Below are 17782 nucleotides of genomic sequence, written 5' to 3' on the forward strand. Positions count from 1 at the left end.
ACCCTGTCCAAGAACACCTATTGCACATGCCCAAAACCGACACTGCATACAAATGTGACTTGCATTTCATCAGCCAACTCTCGAGCATTTGGAAGGCTAAGCCGAGAAGCTTCTCAGGATCAAGTTAAGCTAATCTTTATTCTATCGAACCATGAACGAAAACAAACATATGATTGGAGACTGATATTCTAAACGAAATTACACAACACTTCTATTTTTACTGATTTTTATTACTATTTACTGGCATAGTATTTTAATAAAATTGTTGATTCCGGGGAAAGTGAAAATTTGTGTTTGGCGTGGAGTTATGAATGCATTGCCTTCCAAAGTAAATCTGAAGACGAGACGAGTACGGAGGCTACTTGCGGATTTTGTGACCAAGAAGAGGAGACGGTAGAACATGCCTTGTTAAAGTGTCTAAGACCTAGTTTGGGAGTGAGGTGCTTAAAAAAAAGCACTCATGAAAAAAAGCTGTGAGGGTTTTAGATGTTTGGTAAACTGAAAAAAAAAACTTATTTTGGAAGCTGCTGTGAGAATAAGCTGAAATCAAAGGAAAAAGCTGAAGCTGCTATTTGCAGCTTTGGAAAACTGGTTTTTTTTTCAAAGCACACGGAGCTACAGTGCTTCTTTAATGAAAATACCCACTATTAGACTGCTTTTTTTTTTTTCCAAAAGCACTTTTACAAAAAAGTTTACCAAACACTCTGCTGATTTATTTCACAGCTGCTTATTCTCACAGTACAGCCGCTTATTCTCACAGCAGCTTTTTTTCAAAGCATAGCAATACCAAACCAGCCCTAAGAGCGGCAACTGTGTGGTTTGGAAGTCTGTTGGGACTTCGGTCTTTTACTAGCAATGAGAACGGATTTGGTGGGTGGTTGGAATATATGGCATAGTAAGTTTCTAAAGAAAGCTTTTAGTTGCTCCTTATTCTAGTTTGGAGTATTTGGAATGTACGTAATGACTTTCTTTGGAATGGTGTTGATGTTTCTTCGTTGGATACCCAAATCAAAGCATAAATGTGGTTGGCTAAATATAGAAAGTGGAATGATGCTATACCCCAACACTTCTCGATACGAATACTTCGTTGGCAGACTCCAGCTTCTGGGTGGATAAAGTGCAATTTTGATGCTGCATGGGATGAAAATGGGTCAATTGGAGGTTTTGGATTGGTAGTTAGAGATGCGGATGAAGGTTTTCTAGCGGTGAAGATAGGCAGGGAAGAAGGAGTGCGATTTACACTCCACGCTGAGGCTGCTGCTGCACAGGCAGCAACTTTGTTCTTGCGCAGGTGGAGCACATAGCAGGTCCAGGTGGAAGGGGATGCGTTGTTGGTGACTTCAATAATCCAGAATGCAAGTGCGTCATATATTGGTCATTAGAGGCATCTGTTTGAAGATACAAGAAAGCTTCTGCAAGAGTTAAGACAATGGAAAATTACGTTTGGCCTACGAGAGACGAATAAGGTGGCTCACCGCCTTGCAAGGTTTAGTCTAACTATTAATCACTCAGTCTCTTGGTTCGAAGAGCCTCCTGATGTAATTTCTGAATAATTATTGAAGGATAGTACTAGTAGTTAATTGATGTGGGACACTCTTTTTCCCTTCGATCAGGTTGAAAGCCCCAACAAGGTTTTTATTGAGATCCACTGTAAGCACCTTATCCTTATTTTGTACGTATTTTAATGTTCAATGAATATCGTACTTTCTTCAAAAAAAACAAAATTATAATTGGGAGGAGTTGTTGAGTGTTGGTGGTGTGTGAAACATGGGATTACTGCTCTTTTTGATGAGGTAGCCACTAGCCAGAAGTACCGTGAGTGTAAGAATATAATATGCCACGTCAGATAGAGATAAAATTGTAAGGGTCAAGGTAACGTACACGGAAAGTCCGCGGACGTCCACTCAGCAGAGTTATCCGCTGCGTCAGATCCAATCCTTGATTATTTTAACTTCTTCATTGCACGACCAATACTAAGGAAATTGATCATCGCCAAATTCTTTTTTAAGGGGTTCGGAAGATTCAGAAATTATGTTCATTTATCGTACGATCAGTTTTCGTTAAGTACTATTTATATTTAATTTTAAATTTTAAATTTTAAATAATTTCTAATAGCACAATATACGATAAATAAACATGATTTCTGGATTCCGAATCACAGGATCCTTTTCCAAATACTAAATATATTCGTAAGAATTTATAATGCCACGTCAGATAGAGATAAAAATTGTAAGATGACGTACAGGGAAAAATCGTGGACGTCCACCCGGAAGAGTTATCCGCTGCGTCATCCAACGCGTGATTAGTTTGACTTCTTCTCATGACCAAAAAAGAAAATGTTGTATAAATATATTTTGTTTTCAAAACCAGACAACCAAGTGGCTGTAGTTTAGTGGTAAGAATTCCACGTTGTGGCCGTGGAGACCTGGGCTCGAATCCCAGCAGCCACACTTCCATTTTGTTATTTTGTTTTGTTATTTGAAGTTAATTTTCTTCATTCATTTGTTTCACTTTTGAGTAAATTACACTAAATCACATTAACTTTGGATTACATCACAATCTCATATCGTATTTTTTAAACATTGTAATGTCATATCTCATACCTCATTTTTTAAACATTACAATATCATATATCAACTTACGAATTCGTTGCAATGTTATATCTCTGTTAAAAAAATTGTTAAATTAACCGTTAAGTAATGATGTGACAACAATAGGTTCCACATATATGCTGACGTGTCACCCAACTTGTGACACATGGCTAAGCAACTACCAAAAAATATTTAATTATTAAAAATCAATTAAAAAAAAGAACTTTAACGAAAAGCTTTCAATCCTGTTCATTTTAACGAAAAATCATATTTTTACACTAAAAAATCAATCATAATATTATTCACTTTATCATTTATTTTTTCCTTATTATTAAATTTCAAAGCTTTCAAGGATTTTCATTAGTTTTCTAAAAATAAACCCTTAGCACAACACCTTCCTTCCCCCTCACCTCTCTACCTGAGTCCCAGCCGCACCCCCACCCATCACCTTATTTCCCCCTCACCTCTCTCTCTCCCTTTCTCTTTCTTAGCCCTACCCATTTATCTCTCTAGCCCTACCCATTTATCTCTCTAGCCATCTGCATATCCATGGAGGTGGGGATTTAGAAAGGATGAGATTTGAATGGCTAGTGGGAAGCGTGGTGGTCCTCGATGGAATCGAGGTTCTTGTAATTTCGTTAATTTGCAAGGAGTTAGGGTTTTTGGAGGATGAGATTTGATTTGATTTTGAGCTTCTACGATGGTAGGGATTAAGGTTATTCGAGAGGGCGGTGTCGACAAGCTCGGGCCGGTCGCCAAGAGGGTGGTGTCGACGAGCTCGTGGTCGGGTCGATTGTCTTGGGTTTTGAGGACAGAACTGGTCTGGGAGACGTCGGAGACGGCGCATTGAATGATGGTGAGGACTTTGGGGTCAAAGAGGTGGGGCATCTAGGATGGGGGCTGGTCGAAGGGATGGGCTTCGATGCGTAGTCGGGAGGGAAAAAGTAAAAAAAGGGAAGAAGGAAAAATAGGGAAAAAAGAAAAAAAAAAGGAAAAAGAGGAAAATAAAGAAAAGAAAAAGAAAAAAAAAATTAGTTCACGTGTCAATCAGTAGGTTTTGCGCTTGTCACGTCAACAATTAACAGAAAAAATTGACAGATAAACTAATGGAGGTCTGACATTGCAACGAATTTGTAAGATGAGATACGAAATTGCAATGTTTAAAAAATAAGGTATGAAATTATGGTGTGATCCAAAATTGAGGTGGTTTAGTGTAATTTACCCTTTATTTTTTATGGGTAAATTACATAGTAACCTCTCAAATTTGAGGTCTATTAAAATCTCATACAACATTTTAAAAACATTTCACTTTCATACCTCAAGTACTATTTTATTTCAATATAATACATCTGTTAGATTTTCCATCCATTAATCCGTTAAATGCTAACGTGGCTGCCACATTTGTGTCACGTGGCTAAAAAAATAATTTTTAATTTTTTTTAAATACCTAAATCTTCTAAATAAATTTATTTTAAAAAAAACCAAAAACCAAAAACCAAACCCCACTTCGTCTTCCCTCCCCCCCCCCCCCCCAAAAAAAAAACCTAACCGGCAACCTTGAAGAAGAATAAGAGAAAAAAAAACCCATCTTCATCTTTCCCAACCCCCTTTCCTTGCAACCCACCCCTTTCTTCCCCCCTTTCGTCTTTCCCAAACCCACCGCACCCATCCTCCACGTCCTCCTCCGCACCCACCCTCTTCCCTCTTCTACACACTCCACTCCTTAAATCCATACCCATTGGGGAAGATGAGATTTGGGTTGTAGGGAAAGGGAGATGGGTTTTTTTTTTCTTTTCTTTTCTGGGTTGCTGGTAGTGTGGAGGGGGGGCTTGAGTAAGGTGGGTCGCGGGGTTGGGGGGTGCTACGGTGAGGTTGGTCACAGAGGGGGGTTGGGGAGGGATAATTGCTGGGGGTGGGATGGGGGATATGGGGAAGGGATAATTGTTTTGGGGGGGGGGGGGTGATGGGATATGGGTTTGGGTTTTTTTTTTAATTAAAAAATTATTATTTTTGCCACGTGGCACACATTTGGCAGCCATGTAGTACAAATGTCGCAGTTACGTCAGCATTTAACGGATTAATGGATAGAAAATTTAACGGATGTATTATATTGAAATAAAATAATACTTGAGGTATGAAAGTGAAATGTTTTAAAGATGTTGTATGAGATTATAATAGACCTCAAACTTGAAGGGTTACTATGTAATTTACCATTTTTTTATTGAGCCAAAACCAATAGAACATTAGAACAAACGAATGAGGATAGGATTCTTACATTCTATCCATTCGTTGTATATCATGCGGTTAATTTTCATTAGGTACTGTTTGTGTTTAATTTTAAATAAAAAAATTCAAAATGATTTTTTGCCGTATGATATATGCAATGTTTTAAAAACTATAGGCACTAGTTGGGTGGCAGACTGGGGTCTATTGCCTAGGCGGCTAGGAGGGGGCCATGAGGACGGATTTAAGTAAAATTTATTATATATTGTATAAATAAGTGTCTTCGTATACTTAAAAAAACATAATTGTATTGAGATATATAAGTTGCAAAATATAATGACATATATATTATAAAGTATTATAACATAATAAAAATATGGGAAATAAACATATAATGTGTGTTAATTGAAGTATTCAACAAGTATTTTACAATTTATTAAATAAATAAAAAGCAAAATGAAAGTGACATATTTTCTATCTAAATGAGAGTTGTGAGTCGTGACCTAGGAGGGTCTGGACGGGCTACGCTAGCACCTAGGCGCTCTAAGCAGGTGCCTAAATAGATCTAGGTGTCATTTCTTTATTTTCAAACGCTTAAGAATTAATCGGGATGGTAACCAGCTGCCTAGCGCCTGAACAAGAAATATTGAATATATGATAAACGAATACAATATGAGAATCTTTACGATCCTCACAAACTGAATCTGAATGGTTCCAAATCCAGAACAGAGTCAACAGACGGCATCATTCCACATGGAGTGGTAGACCAATGACATCGAAGTGTGGCGAGCCCCATAACTCCGTTACATGATTGGCCCAAACTATTCGAACCGAACGTTGACTTGTTTTGTTCTTTCGGGTCGGAGCGAAAAGACGAATAAAAACGCGGTTCTTCTTCTCCACTTCACTCGCGTTTCGTTTCGTTTCGTTTCAGCTACAGTCCAGCGCTCTCTGACATTGAAGATCTGTTCGCTGCTTCTGCCGTTTTCGCGTTCGATCTTCACCACTGAAGGTACTCTCTCTCTAATGTTTCTGATGAGTTTCCACCTTTATGATTTTTCGAACATGTTAATGGGATCTCGATTTCTCGAACATGATTGTCAATGTAAAACCCTAGAAATTTGGTGTTTTTTTTCCAATTTGTTTTTCTGCGTGAGGAAAGCTACATTTGCAAGGTTGACATTGTTTGTTTTGAGCTGAATGATACATGATGATCGCATAGCGGAGTGGATATCGCATTAGACTCCGGATCTAAAGGTCGTGGGTTCGAATCCCACTGCGATCGTTCCCCCTTTATGCATTTCCCAATTTCTGTCTTTTATTTTTAATTTTCCTCTATGAAGGGTTTTGGATTCTGGGTAGAAAAATTGGACAAAGACATTGCTAATTGCTACTGACAAGTGACATAACTCTCTGTGATTCATGTACTTTCGAGGTTCGGAGAATAGCAGTTTCATCTTCAATCGTAAACAAGTACATATAGTTTAAGGAAATGTAAGATAAAATGTTTGATATAAGATTCCGGTTGCCAAATTATTGGAATATGGATAATGTTACATTGAAATATGCTTTAGCTTCATCTACAAGGATGGCGGGAATATTCACCGAGGATGAGAGCAGAATATCTCTTAGATTTGTTGATGCTTGTTAAAAGGGAAAAGATAGCGGAAAAATTCACCGAGGATGGAGTAGAATGTCTCTTAGATTTGATGATGCTTGTTAAAAGGGAATAGATAGCGGGAATATTCATCGAGAGGATGGGAGTAGAATGTCTTTTAGATTTGTTGATGCTTGTTAAAAGGGAAAAGATAGCAGAAATATTCACCGAGGATGGAGTAGAATGTCTCTTAGATTTGATGATGCTTGTTAAAAGGGAATAGATAGCGGGAATATTCATCTGAGAGGATGGGAGTAGAATGTCTTTTAGATTTGTTGATGCTTGTTAAAAGGGAAAAGATAGCAGAAATATTCTCCGATGATGGAGTAGAATGTCTCTTAGATTTGATGATGCTTGTTAAAAGGGAATAGATAGCGGGAATATTCATCTGAGAGGATGGGAGTAGAATGTCTTTTAGATTTGTTGATGCTCTTTAAAAGGGAAAAGATAGCGGAAATATTCACCGAGGATGGGAGTAGAATGTCTCTTTCTTGATACAATAATGATATGTTCGTATTAAATGATTGAAGATGCCTATTTTCACTGGTGAGGTTTTATTAACAGGCAATGTGCAAAACTAGTCGGATAATGTTAGGTGTGACTTAGTATGTATACAATCACTGTGTTTCTGCTCTGTCTTCTCGTGTACTACATCTGCATCACTTTTTTGTTTTGAACAAGACCGTGTAATTGTTGTGTATGCTATATTTCTTTGATTAGTAAATAAGACTACTCAAGATACTGGAAAGCGGATTTTATGTTCCATTTCTTGAACTAGGCATCAAAGGATTTGTGGTCAGAGTCAGTTAAGTAGAATCCACAATACTGGACATGATATGATTGAAGTTATTCTCACAAGACCCGATTGAGGAATATGTTCCCAATGATTAAAGATGCTACTGCTCGTGGTTTGATGTTTGCTGTTAACCAAAGTGCCTTTTGTACCCTATCAAGATTTATGTGGATATGCTATAAATTTGTTTGGAGATTACTTATCTGAAAATCGATATCTGATCAGTGATCGTGCCTAAAAGATGTACACACACACACACACACACACACACACACATTCATGACCTTGCGTTTGTATTTCTGGCGAACCAATTCATCCAGTTCTATATTTCCTCAATTGACTACTCTGAATTTTGAACTTGACGATGTTTGAATCGAAGATCCATAGACTATTTGATACGCGTGTGTCTCTGTGTAATATAGATTGTGCTGTGAAGCATGAAAATGCGCGTTGTGCAGATTTAATATGATATTTTGTAGTGTAATACTAATTCATGTCATTCTGTTTGTCTTCCAACAGATGATTGATGATGTAGGGCTGGGGACTGTTGCCAACTTACTTGGCATGTTCATATTTTTTCTAGTGATTGCTTATCATTACGTTACGGCCGACCCAAAATACGAGGGCAACTGAAAAACTGAGTTGTGTATGTGTTCATGGAGAGACCATATGGCACCCCAAGAAACATGGATCATACAACGTAGTGTTTGAATTTTGTTAGTATACCTAAAGACGGGGATATAAACCGGAAGTTTTGTGTACCTGCAACTTTTGGTAGCTCTCAATACAATAATCTTCTCTTCCTTTTTTTATCTCGTTAATAACTTGTGTATTCATGACGTTGAATGTGTTTAACGATGTGAAAAACATAAGGGATACTGTCCCATCCCTAAGAGCAACCCGTGCCAATAACACATCATGTAAGTTTCGCTTTACATGGCGTTTAATTGGCACGAAATGTCACAGTGATAAGAACCTGTATCCTAAAAGTTGGCGGGGGTTCCAAAACACACATAAAAAACAGTTCAAACCTTCATTCAATTATGATTTCATATTGGCTTTCCAAACTAAAGTGACTTTGTTTTTACTACCGAGAAAATATGAAAATGTAAAGTAAACAAACAGTTTGAGACTTGCTCCGAAACAAAAACAAAAAGCAGAAACAATTTTGCAGTTTGAGACATTGCAAACAAAAACAGACCCTCAAAGCCTGAACCCAGTTCCTAGCAACAGCAGTTTCATCGGACGCAAGCAGTCTTTTCGCTAACAGCCCCGTTTCCTCAAACAGAACAAAACACAAGCATCTCTGGTCGCATGTTATCTAGCTAGTTTTATGCGATGGACTCATAACATTTCTTGAGACTTTCTGACACACCGCCCTACTTTCTTCCTGAACTCGTCCCTACTCTCTCTCCATTGTTTCTGGAAACACATACAATTAACAACATATGTCAGCGGATTCGAAAGATACCACAAGGTAAATAAATAAATAAGATAAGCCATTCACGTGAATCACTGGTGAGCCATGAACTGACACCGTTTGTTTCCTCGTTTAATATTCAAAACATCCAAGCCTGAATGGCGAATTGAACCTAGTATTATGATGTCCATAAAAGCTGCTTACACTATGTTTCTGTCCAATGTGTTTTACCGGGAAGAAAATCATGTCTTACTTGTGCGCTTAGATGTTACTTTTAAGAAAACCAAGTGGACTAACAAGTGCTGTACAATGTAAAGCATAGTCCCCAATCATTTTCTTTTGTTTTTTTCAAATTCGGAGCAGTGGCTTTACGGATTATTCCAAGATCCCCAGAAAATATCTTATGAGCAAGTACTACCAGAATCGAAGCATTTATACCATGTCGTTCTATATGCGAACATTGAACTCCAACATCCAATCCAAAGTAGTGTCAAAGAAATAATACTCAAAAGAACTGATAATGAAATCAACAAATAAAGGGAAAAAAAAAACCTACCGCAGCATCGACATTTGCAGGAGATTCATCATTAGGGCTTGAAAGCATTGAGATTATACTCAAAAGAATGCTCTCAACCTGCAGAATAACAAAAAATTCGTTAGTAGATCCTCAACAATAGGAACACGGTAACTGCGTTCATATAATAGTATGTGGATCCATAGAAAATTAAACAAAATGCCTGGTACTTTGGGTCTGTGTGTGTAAACCAGAAGGAACCAAAGCAATCAGTGTACATTTGATAATACAGCACATCCAGAACTGTCTCCAGTTAAAGACACCCCTCAGAGTCACATACAAACGTTTTACGAGTTCACCAGAACTTTCAGTATGTACCCTATATATAAGGCACAACTTCACCATTACTTTTCCAACAATAAAAGTAAAACCGGTGGTTTCCTACAACCATTCCGAAGTCAGTGTCACAGATCTTCAACTTGCAACAAGCCCACTTTTCAAACAACTGATTCCATTGCCTTGTAAAAGTTGGAGTTGTTCCCGACACCAGTGCCAACTTTTCCATAAGCACCTAAACCACTACGTAGAAGCCACTTGAAGGTTAAATCACAGGTTCAATGTTGGAAAATTCAACTACCATAGTGATCCAGATTCCCCATTCCCTCCTTGTGATCTCTCATACTCTCTTCACTTGAGCACTCCCGATTGAAACCTACAGAAAGCTCAGATATGTACTATATCATTAACTCTCAAGATTCTGTGACTTTACTGCAAGCTTGTCTCGTTTCATAAAGTTCCTCCTCAAGACAAAGGAAGAGGAAGCAAACTAACATGAGGTTCATGGTACTAGCACATACAAAAATGACTAATGATTAGGGACTTCTCCTATCGAACGATGCACTAGTTTCCAATGCATCATGCAGGTAAAAAATTGTACAGCACAATACAATAATAAACCTGAACCCAACTCAAGCAATCTTTGTCTAAACTAGAGTTGTGCTAGGGTTTAGGAACAAGCACCTCAATACAGGCTTAGGATGAGATCCACAGGGCTATTGTACAATTCAGTCCTGCGATGATCTCATTTCAATCCTTACAGTTGGCCACCACCAAGTTGCACTGCCAATTATAACTACCATCAGATAATCAGTGTATTAATGACACACACAAACTCGACCAGTTAAGTATGTGTAACTCTCCAACTTTTGAATCTTTATCCAGAAACACTTGCAACCTTCTAATATTTCATTGTTATAACTTCAAAAAGAAAGGGGAAACCACACTGCAAAATCCGCTAAAGAATTGATCCACTACTTATAACCACACAATGGTAATACAGTTACAACTTGCAATCCAACACTACACCCCTAGGATTATGGCTACAACTAAAGAAGTGAAACCACAAAAGCTGGAAAGTAACAAGATTTTTATTCCAAATGGTGCACATAAAACATAGATAAATGGAAGAGCCAATATTGACAAATAAGTACATACTGTATGGACTGGATTCCAGCGCTCAGTTGCAAGCTCGTAGCCATTTGGATCGTCACCAGGGGGATGAAGAATTGAAACACAAACCTTTCCATCAGCGTAAACTGCAAAACACATGGAAGCTTGATTACGATGAACTAGAGGCAGAAAAGCAATATGCACAAGTTACTTCAGATTCAGAAACAAATACAGAAGACAGTTGTTACCATTGGGGTGCCACATCTCAGAGGTAAATCTCACTATAGGAGGGTTGCACGGATAATCCTCTGGGAAACTCATGATGGCATTAAAGAAACCGCCCTCACTACAACAAATAAATTATAATGAACTAGGTCAGTTAAAAAATTCGGTTCCCAAACAAAAATCCTATGGGTTTCCTGTCTCCACTATCAAAAGAATGCAATCAATTAGCTTCTAGTAACATCTGACGAACACCAAAAAATCAAAGGAAACTGAATCCAATCGTGTCCAAATCAAATAAACATCCGAAACCCTTTTTCGTCTTCACTATCTAAAGAATGCATTAAATTAGCTTCTAGTAACATCTGCAAAACACCGAAAAATTTACCAACACTTAATCCAATTATGTTCAAGTCAATTTTTTCATGCTTTAGGGAAAACCGAAAACTAATCATCACCGCAAAAGATATGAACTTTGTGACCAATCCCATAAAATATTCCGAATCCAAAGCGAAACACATGAATTCAAACAAACCCTTATGGTCATATCAAAAGAAAATCAACCTGTTAAAAGAACACACACATGCACCAAAACAAGAAGCACAGAAACTAAATTTCGAGCAAAACCATGTTTTAAAGAACGGGAAAGACATCGCATTACATACTAGAGAGTGTCGGGTGGGCCGATAATCGTGACGTTCCATTCGAAGATGTTGTCTTCGTTCACCAAACCGGCCGAGAATCCATCAACTGGGTGTTTGCAGAGATCTGCAGGAAAATTCAGAAGAGCAAAAAAAAAAAAAAAAAAAAAAAAACAGAGTTTAAAAATTTAATCAAGAAAAACAAATCTCCAAAAGGGAGAAGAGATAGATATATGGAATCATGGATTTAGATTAAAGGTGCAACCTTTGAGTTGCTTTTGGAGGAGGAGGCTGGCCTGGGAAGAAGGAGCCGTAGCCATGGAAAACGCAAAGAGAGAGAGAGAGAGAGAAGATTTTGGGTTGGATTTAATTTTTAATAGAGAAAGGAGGAGGGGGGATATGATATATATACAGATTAGAATTAGTGTTAAACTTTGTTTTTGGAATCAAACCGACCAATAAATCTAACTTTTTCTTAAAAAAAAAAAGAAGGAAAACCCAACTTGTAAATCATTAACTTATAATTTACAATTTGTTTAGTGCTTTTTTAACATAAATTTTTTTTCTTTAAGTTCGAATTACTTTTATATTATTTTTAGTTTGTAAATTTAATACTAGAATTGTTACATATAACTGTTGACAGTTTGTGTTACCAAACTTGAGTGCCAAGCAAAGTCCTAAAAAAGAACCCGATATTAAGCAAATTTTAAAAACTAAATCTAGTTTGGATCCTAATGATATTTTTTCCACTAGTGACTAAGGTCAATTTTAAGTGTTATTAAAAAAAAGAGGAGTTCAACAAAATAACCTCGAGAGATAAGTTTAATAGCGTGAACTACAAGAGCTTTGTAAAAGTCTATCTTTTCGTTGCACTTATTGTAAGCGTTACTAAAAAGAGGGTTTCAAAAAAAAGAAATTTAAGGAACAAGTTAATCACATGAGCCACAAGCGTCTTGTAAACCTCTATCTTGTTGCTAGTACATATTTTAAAGCGTTACTGAAAACGAGAAATTTAACAAACAAAAAAATTCGAGAAAAAAGTTTATCACGTGAGTCAAGCGCCTTGTAAACGTCTGTCTTCTAGTACCTGTTTTGAAAGCATTATTGAAACCTCAAGAAACGCGTGAGCCACAAGCTTTTAAAGCATGTCTTTGTGCTAGCACTTGTTTTAAACGTTACTAAAAAAGAGAAAATCAACAAAATAAAAGTTTGAGGCACAAGTTAATCACGTGAGCTGCCCAGCGCCTTACAAAAATCTCTGTTTTCACTAACCCCTATTTTAAAGCGTTACTGGGAAAAAAAAGAAGAAATTTAACAAAAAAACTTGATGAGACAAGTTAGTCACCTGATCTGCGAACACCTTATAATCGTTTGTCTTTTCGCTAGCACCTGAAGCGTTACTGAAAATAGGAATTTAACAAAAAAAAAAAAAAAACCTCAAAAAACAAATTAATCATGTAAGACACAGGCGCTTTGCAAAAATCCCTCTTTTTTGGCAAGCACCTAGCATACAAAGACCTAGTTTGGGAGTGAGGTGCTTAAAAAAAAAGCACCTATGAAAAAAAGCTGTGAGGGTTTTAGGTGTTTGGTAAACTGAAAAAAAAGGGCTTATTTTGGAAGCTGCTGTGAGAATAAGCTGAAATCAAAGGAAAAAGCTGAAGCTGCTATTTGTAGCTTTGGAAAACTGGCTTTTTTTCAAAGCACATGGAGCTACAGTGCTCCTTTAATGAAAGGACCCACTATCAGACTACTTTTTTTTCCAAAAGCTTTTTTACAAAAAAGTTTACCAAACGCTCTGCTGATTTATTTCACAGCCGCTTATTCTCACAGCACAGCCGCTTATTCTCACAGCAGCTTTTTTTCAAAGCACAGCAATACCAAACCAGCCGTGTGGTGGGAAATAGAGAGAACTTGCAATGTGGGCATCACTTTATTGTTATTGGGAAACCTTCACGTGTTTGCTAAATTGTATACCACTAGATTATTATACCTCCTTTGGATGTCCCAATTTCTCTTCAAAACAATGGAGATTGGCTTTGATTTCTTGTCATTAATTTGTAGACATAGAATATGTAAATATATCTTGTTTGTCATCTCAAGGGAAGTGGAGGATCTTCTTTCTTTCACGCCGAAAACATATCATGTTCTATCAGTTAATGGTTCAAGGAAACCTAAAATTCAAAGAAAACTCACATTCCATGCAAGTCCACTATGCCATTTGCCAAAGGTCGTGTGGAGAAAAACGGATGGTTGCGTGTGTCAAACAAGGTAGTCTCTCGTACGGTACATCAGTTGGGATTGAGCGTTAAAATGTTCGCTTAGATCGTCAAGTACTTTGACACTAATAGGCATGCAAGGACGGTTACATGGCGCCGAGAGTTTGGTGGCATGGTGCCTTGTTTTTGCACTGCTCATGCTTGTAGCTCAAGATGTTTGAATTGAAGAACATGATCTGCAGTGCTTGATTTCGGAACTTGTCCGGCAAGAAATAGTTTGGTGGCCACGAGTTTCATGTTTGCTACTCGGGTAAGCCCTAGTATTGATACTGCTACCGCTACAGCTGCTGCCGATTCCTTTTTCTTTACATTTACATTTTGGTCTGCCAAATTTAACCGTTGTTTATGTAATGATGGAACAACTGTCTTGTTTCTGTGAAAGTAGCTCAATTCCATAAAGCTGGTTAAACCTCATACTGTTCACAAAATTCCGTCCAGGCCGAAGCCTATCGGAAATCTGAAACTGCCATCCGCGCGTGAGGTTGGTGGAGCACGCACACGAATTAGCAAGCTGCAGAAGATGCATTTGTTGGATTAGATCGGTAAGTTTGATGAATTTTCCGGATTTTCGAGTTTGATGTTCATGTTTCCTAATTTGCTGCTGAGTCTGTTTTCAGAGCAGCTATGAAGAAGCAACCATGATGGAGTTCCCTGGTGTATTATCTTCGAAATCAAATCCAACCTGCTCGTAAAACCTAATCGAAAATCCGAGCGAAAACAATAAAGTTTCATGGAGAAGAAATTAGGCTACATAAGTTATTTCCTTTATACAAAGAACCTTCAATCCAAAGCATAACATGGGAATGCAAACTTCATAATAATGTCGAACTCCCGAAACCGCTATGCACTGAGATTTTTAGTGCAAAGCTAGAACAAGCAAAAGGCATATGGCCAAATAAAGCAGAAGATACAGAACAGTTTTACCATACCATCTATAAATCAACATATCAATCTGATAAATTGTATGAAAAGAAAAAGGAGAGGGGGAAGGCTGCTATATTTTTGCCCTTTTTTTTCTTAGGGTGGGGGTTTAAATACCTAAAGGGGTGAAGAAAAAAAAAAATCAGATTTCATTCAATAGATTTCCTCGGTGGAATCAAGTTAAAATAAACAATGAAACAGTAAAAAATGTTTCTTGCATCTGTCATCTGAATGCCTGCATCAGGTCAAAAGATGCTCTCTTTCGTTCCAGGGAGAGGGGCGAAGGCACACACGGACCTCGTGTTCTTCTGGTCCCACTCGACGTTTGGGCACCATAATCTCAAGCATTGTACCTGTCTCATCGCAGTACGCTTCCAGTTTAGCATCTTCTGGAATGCGGGTAGGAAGCTCGATTTCCCTCACAAATTCCCCACAAGGGCAGTGCTCCGGTGTTGGATCTGTTAGCTGAAATGTTCTATCACGTCTCTTAATGGATGGCAAACAAGCTGTACTCACGCAAGATATCTTTACAATCCCACGTGAAGGAGTATTCCTCCAAGTAACTTTTACCCTCTGAAGATCTACAAATGGCAAGCTGACAATGATCAAAAACCCTTCCTCATCCTCATAAATTGTTTTTGCAGCTGTAACAGGGCCGGATGCTTTCTTCATCACCCCACTGAACTCATTAAACCAATGTGACTCAACTGGGTGGACTGTGCCAGCTCTGTCGAAATGTGGGTTATTAGGTAAACAGTCATTGTCATTCCCATGGGAGAAAAGGTCCTTCTTCCGCTTGTTGCAGACCGGCGACATGTCCATTCCCTCGTTGTTGACATGCTCTGATGGCTGAGTTGACAAATTCAAACCCGTACCATCAAGCAATTTTCTTGGTTGTGAATTTCCATTGTTCTTTGGAGGGGCAGGCCTTTCAAGCTCCAAATCTGTGTTCTGAAGGTTCCTCCAGGTACCAAAGTCACTTGCTTCAGGTGGGATTGAGAAATTTATATCTCGGCCTGTAAGCTCTGCCCACCTCTTCCTCTCTTCGTCATCAAGACACATGAGGTTGGGTGACCGAACAACTTCTATCCCATGAACACACTGCGGGTTAGAAAGACCCCTGTAGTGCTTCCTCTGCATACGATGAGACCGAACAAAACCCCTGTCCACACTAAATGGGAATGGGCGTTCTCCTTGGCGAGAATGCCCATTCATGAAGCTCCTCAGCTGCATCTTCCCTAATGCATTTTCAGGCCTATCCTTGAAAACCCACATATACATGTTCTCCATATCATGCTGAACCAAGAAAGCATCTAACTGCAAGTCTGTCTTGTCGTACCCAGAGATCCCATTACTGTCCCGAATGACCTTACACTTGGACTTCTCATTCAAGACAGGCTTGAAGTAGAAGCTGAAGAAAAACCATGCACCCCAAACGCTATCAAGCCTCTTGTTGCATTTCCTTGCAACTTTGGGTAGAGTGATTGTCGCCTCGGCCTCATAAACTTGAGATCCAAGGCCTACATCTAAGATGTCACATGAATCATTCCAAGTTTGGGGAGGTGGGCTAGGCTCAGACAGTAGCGGGAGATTGATATCAGGAGGACGAGAAAGTATGAAAGTTCGATTCATCTCTCTTTCCAATTCATCATGCGACACAGAACCCGAATCCATAGACAATAATGTAGACAAATGAGAATTCTCTATGGACAGGGTAGTGAGAAGAGCTTCCCCCATGATCTCCCACAACCTTTCCCTTCTCTCCTGCTTCCGGGTTTCAATCTCTAAACCCGCTTTTCAAATAGAATTACCTCACAAACATCTCAGCATATAGAAATGCGCCAACAAGAATTCCACAACTTAAACTAATCCTTAAGACTCACCCCCACAAACAGATCTTCCAAATTTTTGCAGGCCCATCAATCAATCCATGTCACATTGAACTACAATTATTGTTCTCAAAACAAAAACAACCTGAAATCCATATCATAACAGTGCAAATCAATCAGGACTACTACTCATAAAATTAATACCATTATATGCAATAATTAACTTCAGAACAGCTTATCCCTTGTTTGGTTTCTGAGAAAACTGAGAGGAAAATAAAATTAAACATGATTTAAGCCTAAAATTTCTCTTATCCCTGCTCAATAAATTCCATTACTTTCACAAAACCACACATTTCAGCTGCATCAGAGCTCAAAATCCCCAATATCCAAATCAATAATTTTCCAAGATCCAATTTTTAGTAATATTTTGTTTTCTTACACTTTCTCAGCAACCAAGCAAGGCGACCCAGAAACACAGCAAACCCAAGTATATCATAAAATGTACCAAAAATGTCAATCGGAATAAAATATCCCAATGGATAAAATCAGGCAAAACAAACCCTAGCCCTAGAAAAAAAATTCCAAGAATAAAAAAAAAAGACAAAATCAAAGAGATATTCGTTAGGTTACCTATAAAGGAAGGCCTCGAAGCAGCAGCTACAGAGAGAACTGCAATCAAAGCCCCAGTTTTGGAGAAAAGAGAGAAAGAGAGAGAAGGAAAGGGGGAGAGAGAGAAGGGGGTGGGGAGATAACGGAGTCTGTTTAAAGAGACGGAGTTAATCAGAAAAGACCTCCACCGGTTACATCACGGTGTAAAACCAAACGGCGTTTGTTAGCGGTAGCGGTGAATTACGTGTCCGAGATGCGTAAAAAAAACAGGCGTCTATTGGAGTTGGACCTTTTGTGATGGACGATTGTACATTTGACCCGGGACCCGGGACCCGGATAATCTTCAACCGGGTAAAGCCCTACTTTGTTTAAACCGATCTTGACCGTTGAATCATAGTTTGACGGTTAAGGTAGCGCCGCATCAGATATGCTTTTTATCTTTTGATATAAATTTGCTCATTTTCCTGAAAATTGCGTTATTTATGCTTATTAAATATAAATTAGTGGCGATTTAACATTTATGGTTTACTCCATATGGGTGTTTTTACTTCAAAAAGTCAAGTTTACCCTCACATGTCAGCCAATAATTAATGTATTTCAGAAAATGCTACTTACTACTACGATCTAGTGATACTTC

General features: G+C 38.3%; 3 protein-coding genes and 2 non-coding genes across 5 annotated transcripts; 3 read left to right on the top strand and 2 right to left on the bottom strand.

Annotated features, from left to right (window-relative positions):
- The first annotated feature begins 2378 nt into the window (after window positions 1-2378).
- TRNAH-GUG (transfer RNA histidin (anticodon GUG)) lies at window positions 2379-2450 on the top strand. The gene has a single exon. It is a non-coding gene; the product is annotated as a tRNA-His (tRNA).
- Window positions 2451-5724: 3274 nt separating this feature from the next.
- On the top strand, window positions 5725-8067 carry LOC103434975 (dolichyl-diphosphooligosaccharide--protein glycosyltransferase subunit 4A-like). The gene is made up of 2 exons (XM_008373362.4): window positions 5725-5826; window positions 7784-8067. The coding sequence occupies exon 2, from the start codon at window positions 7784-7786 to the stop codon at window positions 7895-7897; it is 114 nt and encodes a 37-aa protein (XP_008371584.1). The 5' UTR covers window positions 5725-5826; the 3' UTR covers window positions 7898-8067.
- On the top strand, window positions 6027-6099 carry TRNAR-CCG (transfer RNA arginine (anticodon CCG)). The gene has a single exon. It is a non-coding gene; the product is annotated as a tRNA-Arg (tRNA).
- Window positions 8068-8278: 211 nt separating the features above from the next.
- LOC103436058 (ubiquitin-conjugating enzyme E2 7-like) lies at window positions 8279-11998 on the bottom strand. The gene is made up of 6 exons (XM_029105885.2): window positions 11776-11998; window positions 11535-11637; window positions 10896-10993; window positions 10693-10793; window positions 9241-9318; window positions 8279-8686 (listed from the first exon to the last, which is right to left on the bottom strand). The coding sequence occupies exons 1-6, from the start codon at window positions 11828-11830 to the stop codon at window positions 8609-8611; spliced, it is 513 nt and encodes a 170-aa protein (XP_028961718.2). The 5' UTR covers window positions 11831-11998; the 3' UTR covers window positions 8279-8608.
- A 2530-nt stretch (window positions 11999-14528) lies between these two features.
- Window positions 14529-17296, bottom strand: LOC103434965 (uncharacterized). Its single transcript, XM_008373351.4, has 2 exons — window positions 17167-17296; window positions 14529-16681 (listed from the first exon to the last, which is right to left on the bottom strand). The coding sequence occupies exon 2, from the start codon at window positions 16442-16444 to the stop codon at window positions 14948-14950; it is 1497 nt and encodes a 498-aa protein (XP_008371573.1). The 5' UTR covers window positions 16445-16681; window positions 17167-17296; the 3' UTR covers window positions 14529-14947.
- Window positions 17297-17782: the final 486 nt, after the last annotated feature.

Source organism: Malus domestica, chromosome 07 (genome assembly GCF_042453785.1).
Source record: "Malus domestica chromosome 07, GDT2T_hap1".
Taxonomy (NCBI): domain Eukaryota; kingdom Viridiplantae; phylum Streptophyta; class Magnoliopsida; order Rosales; family Rosaceae; genus Malus; species Malus domestica.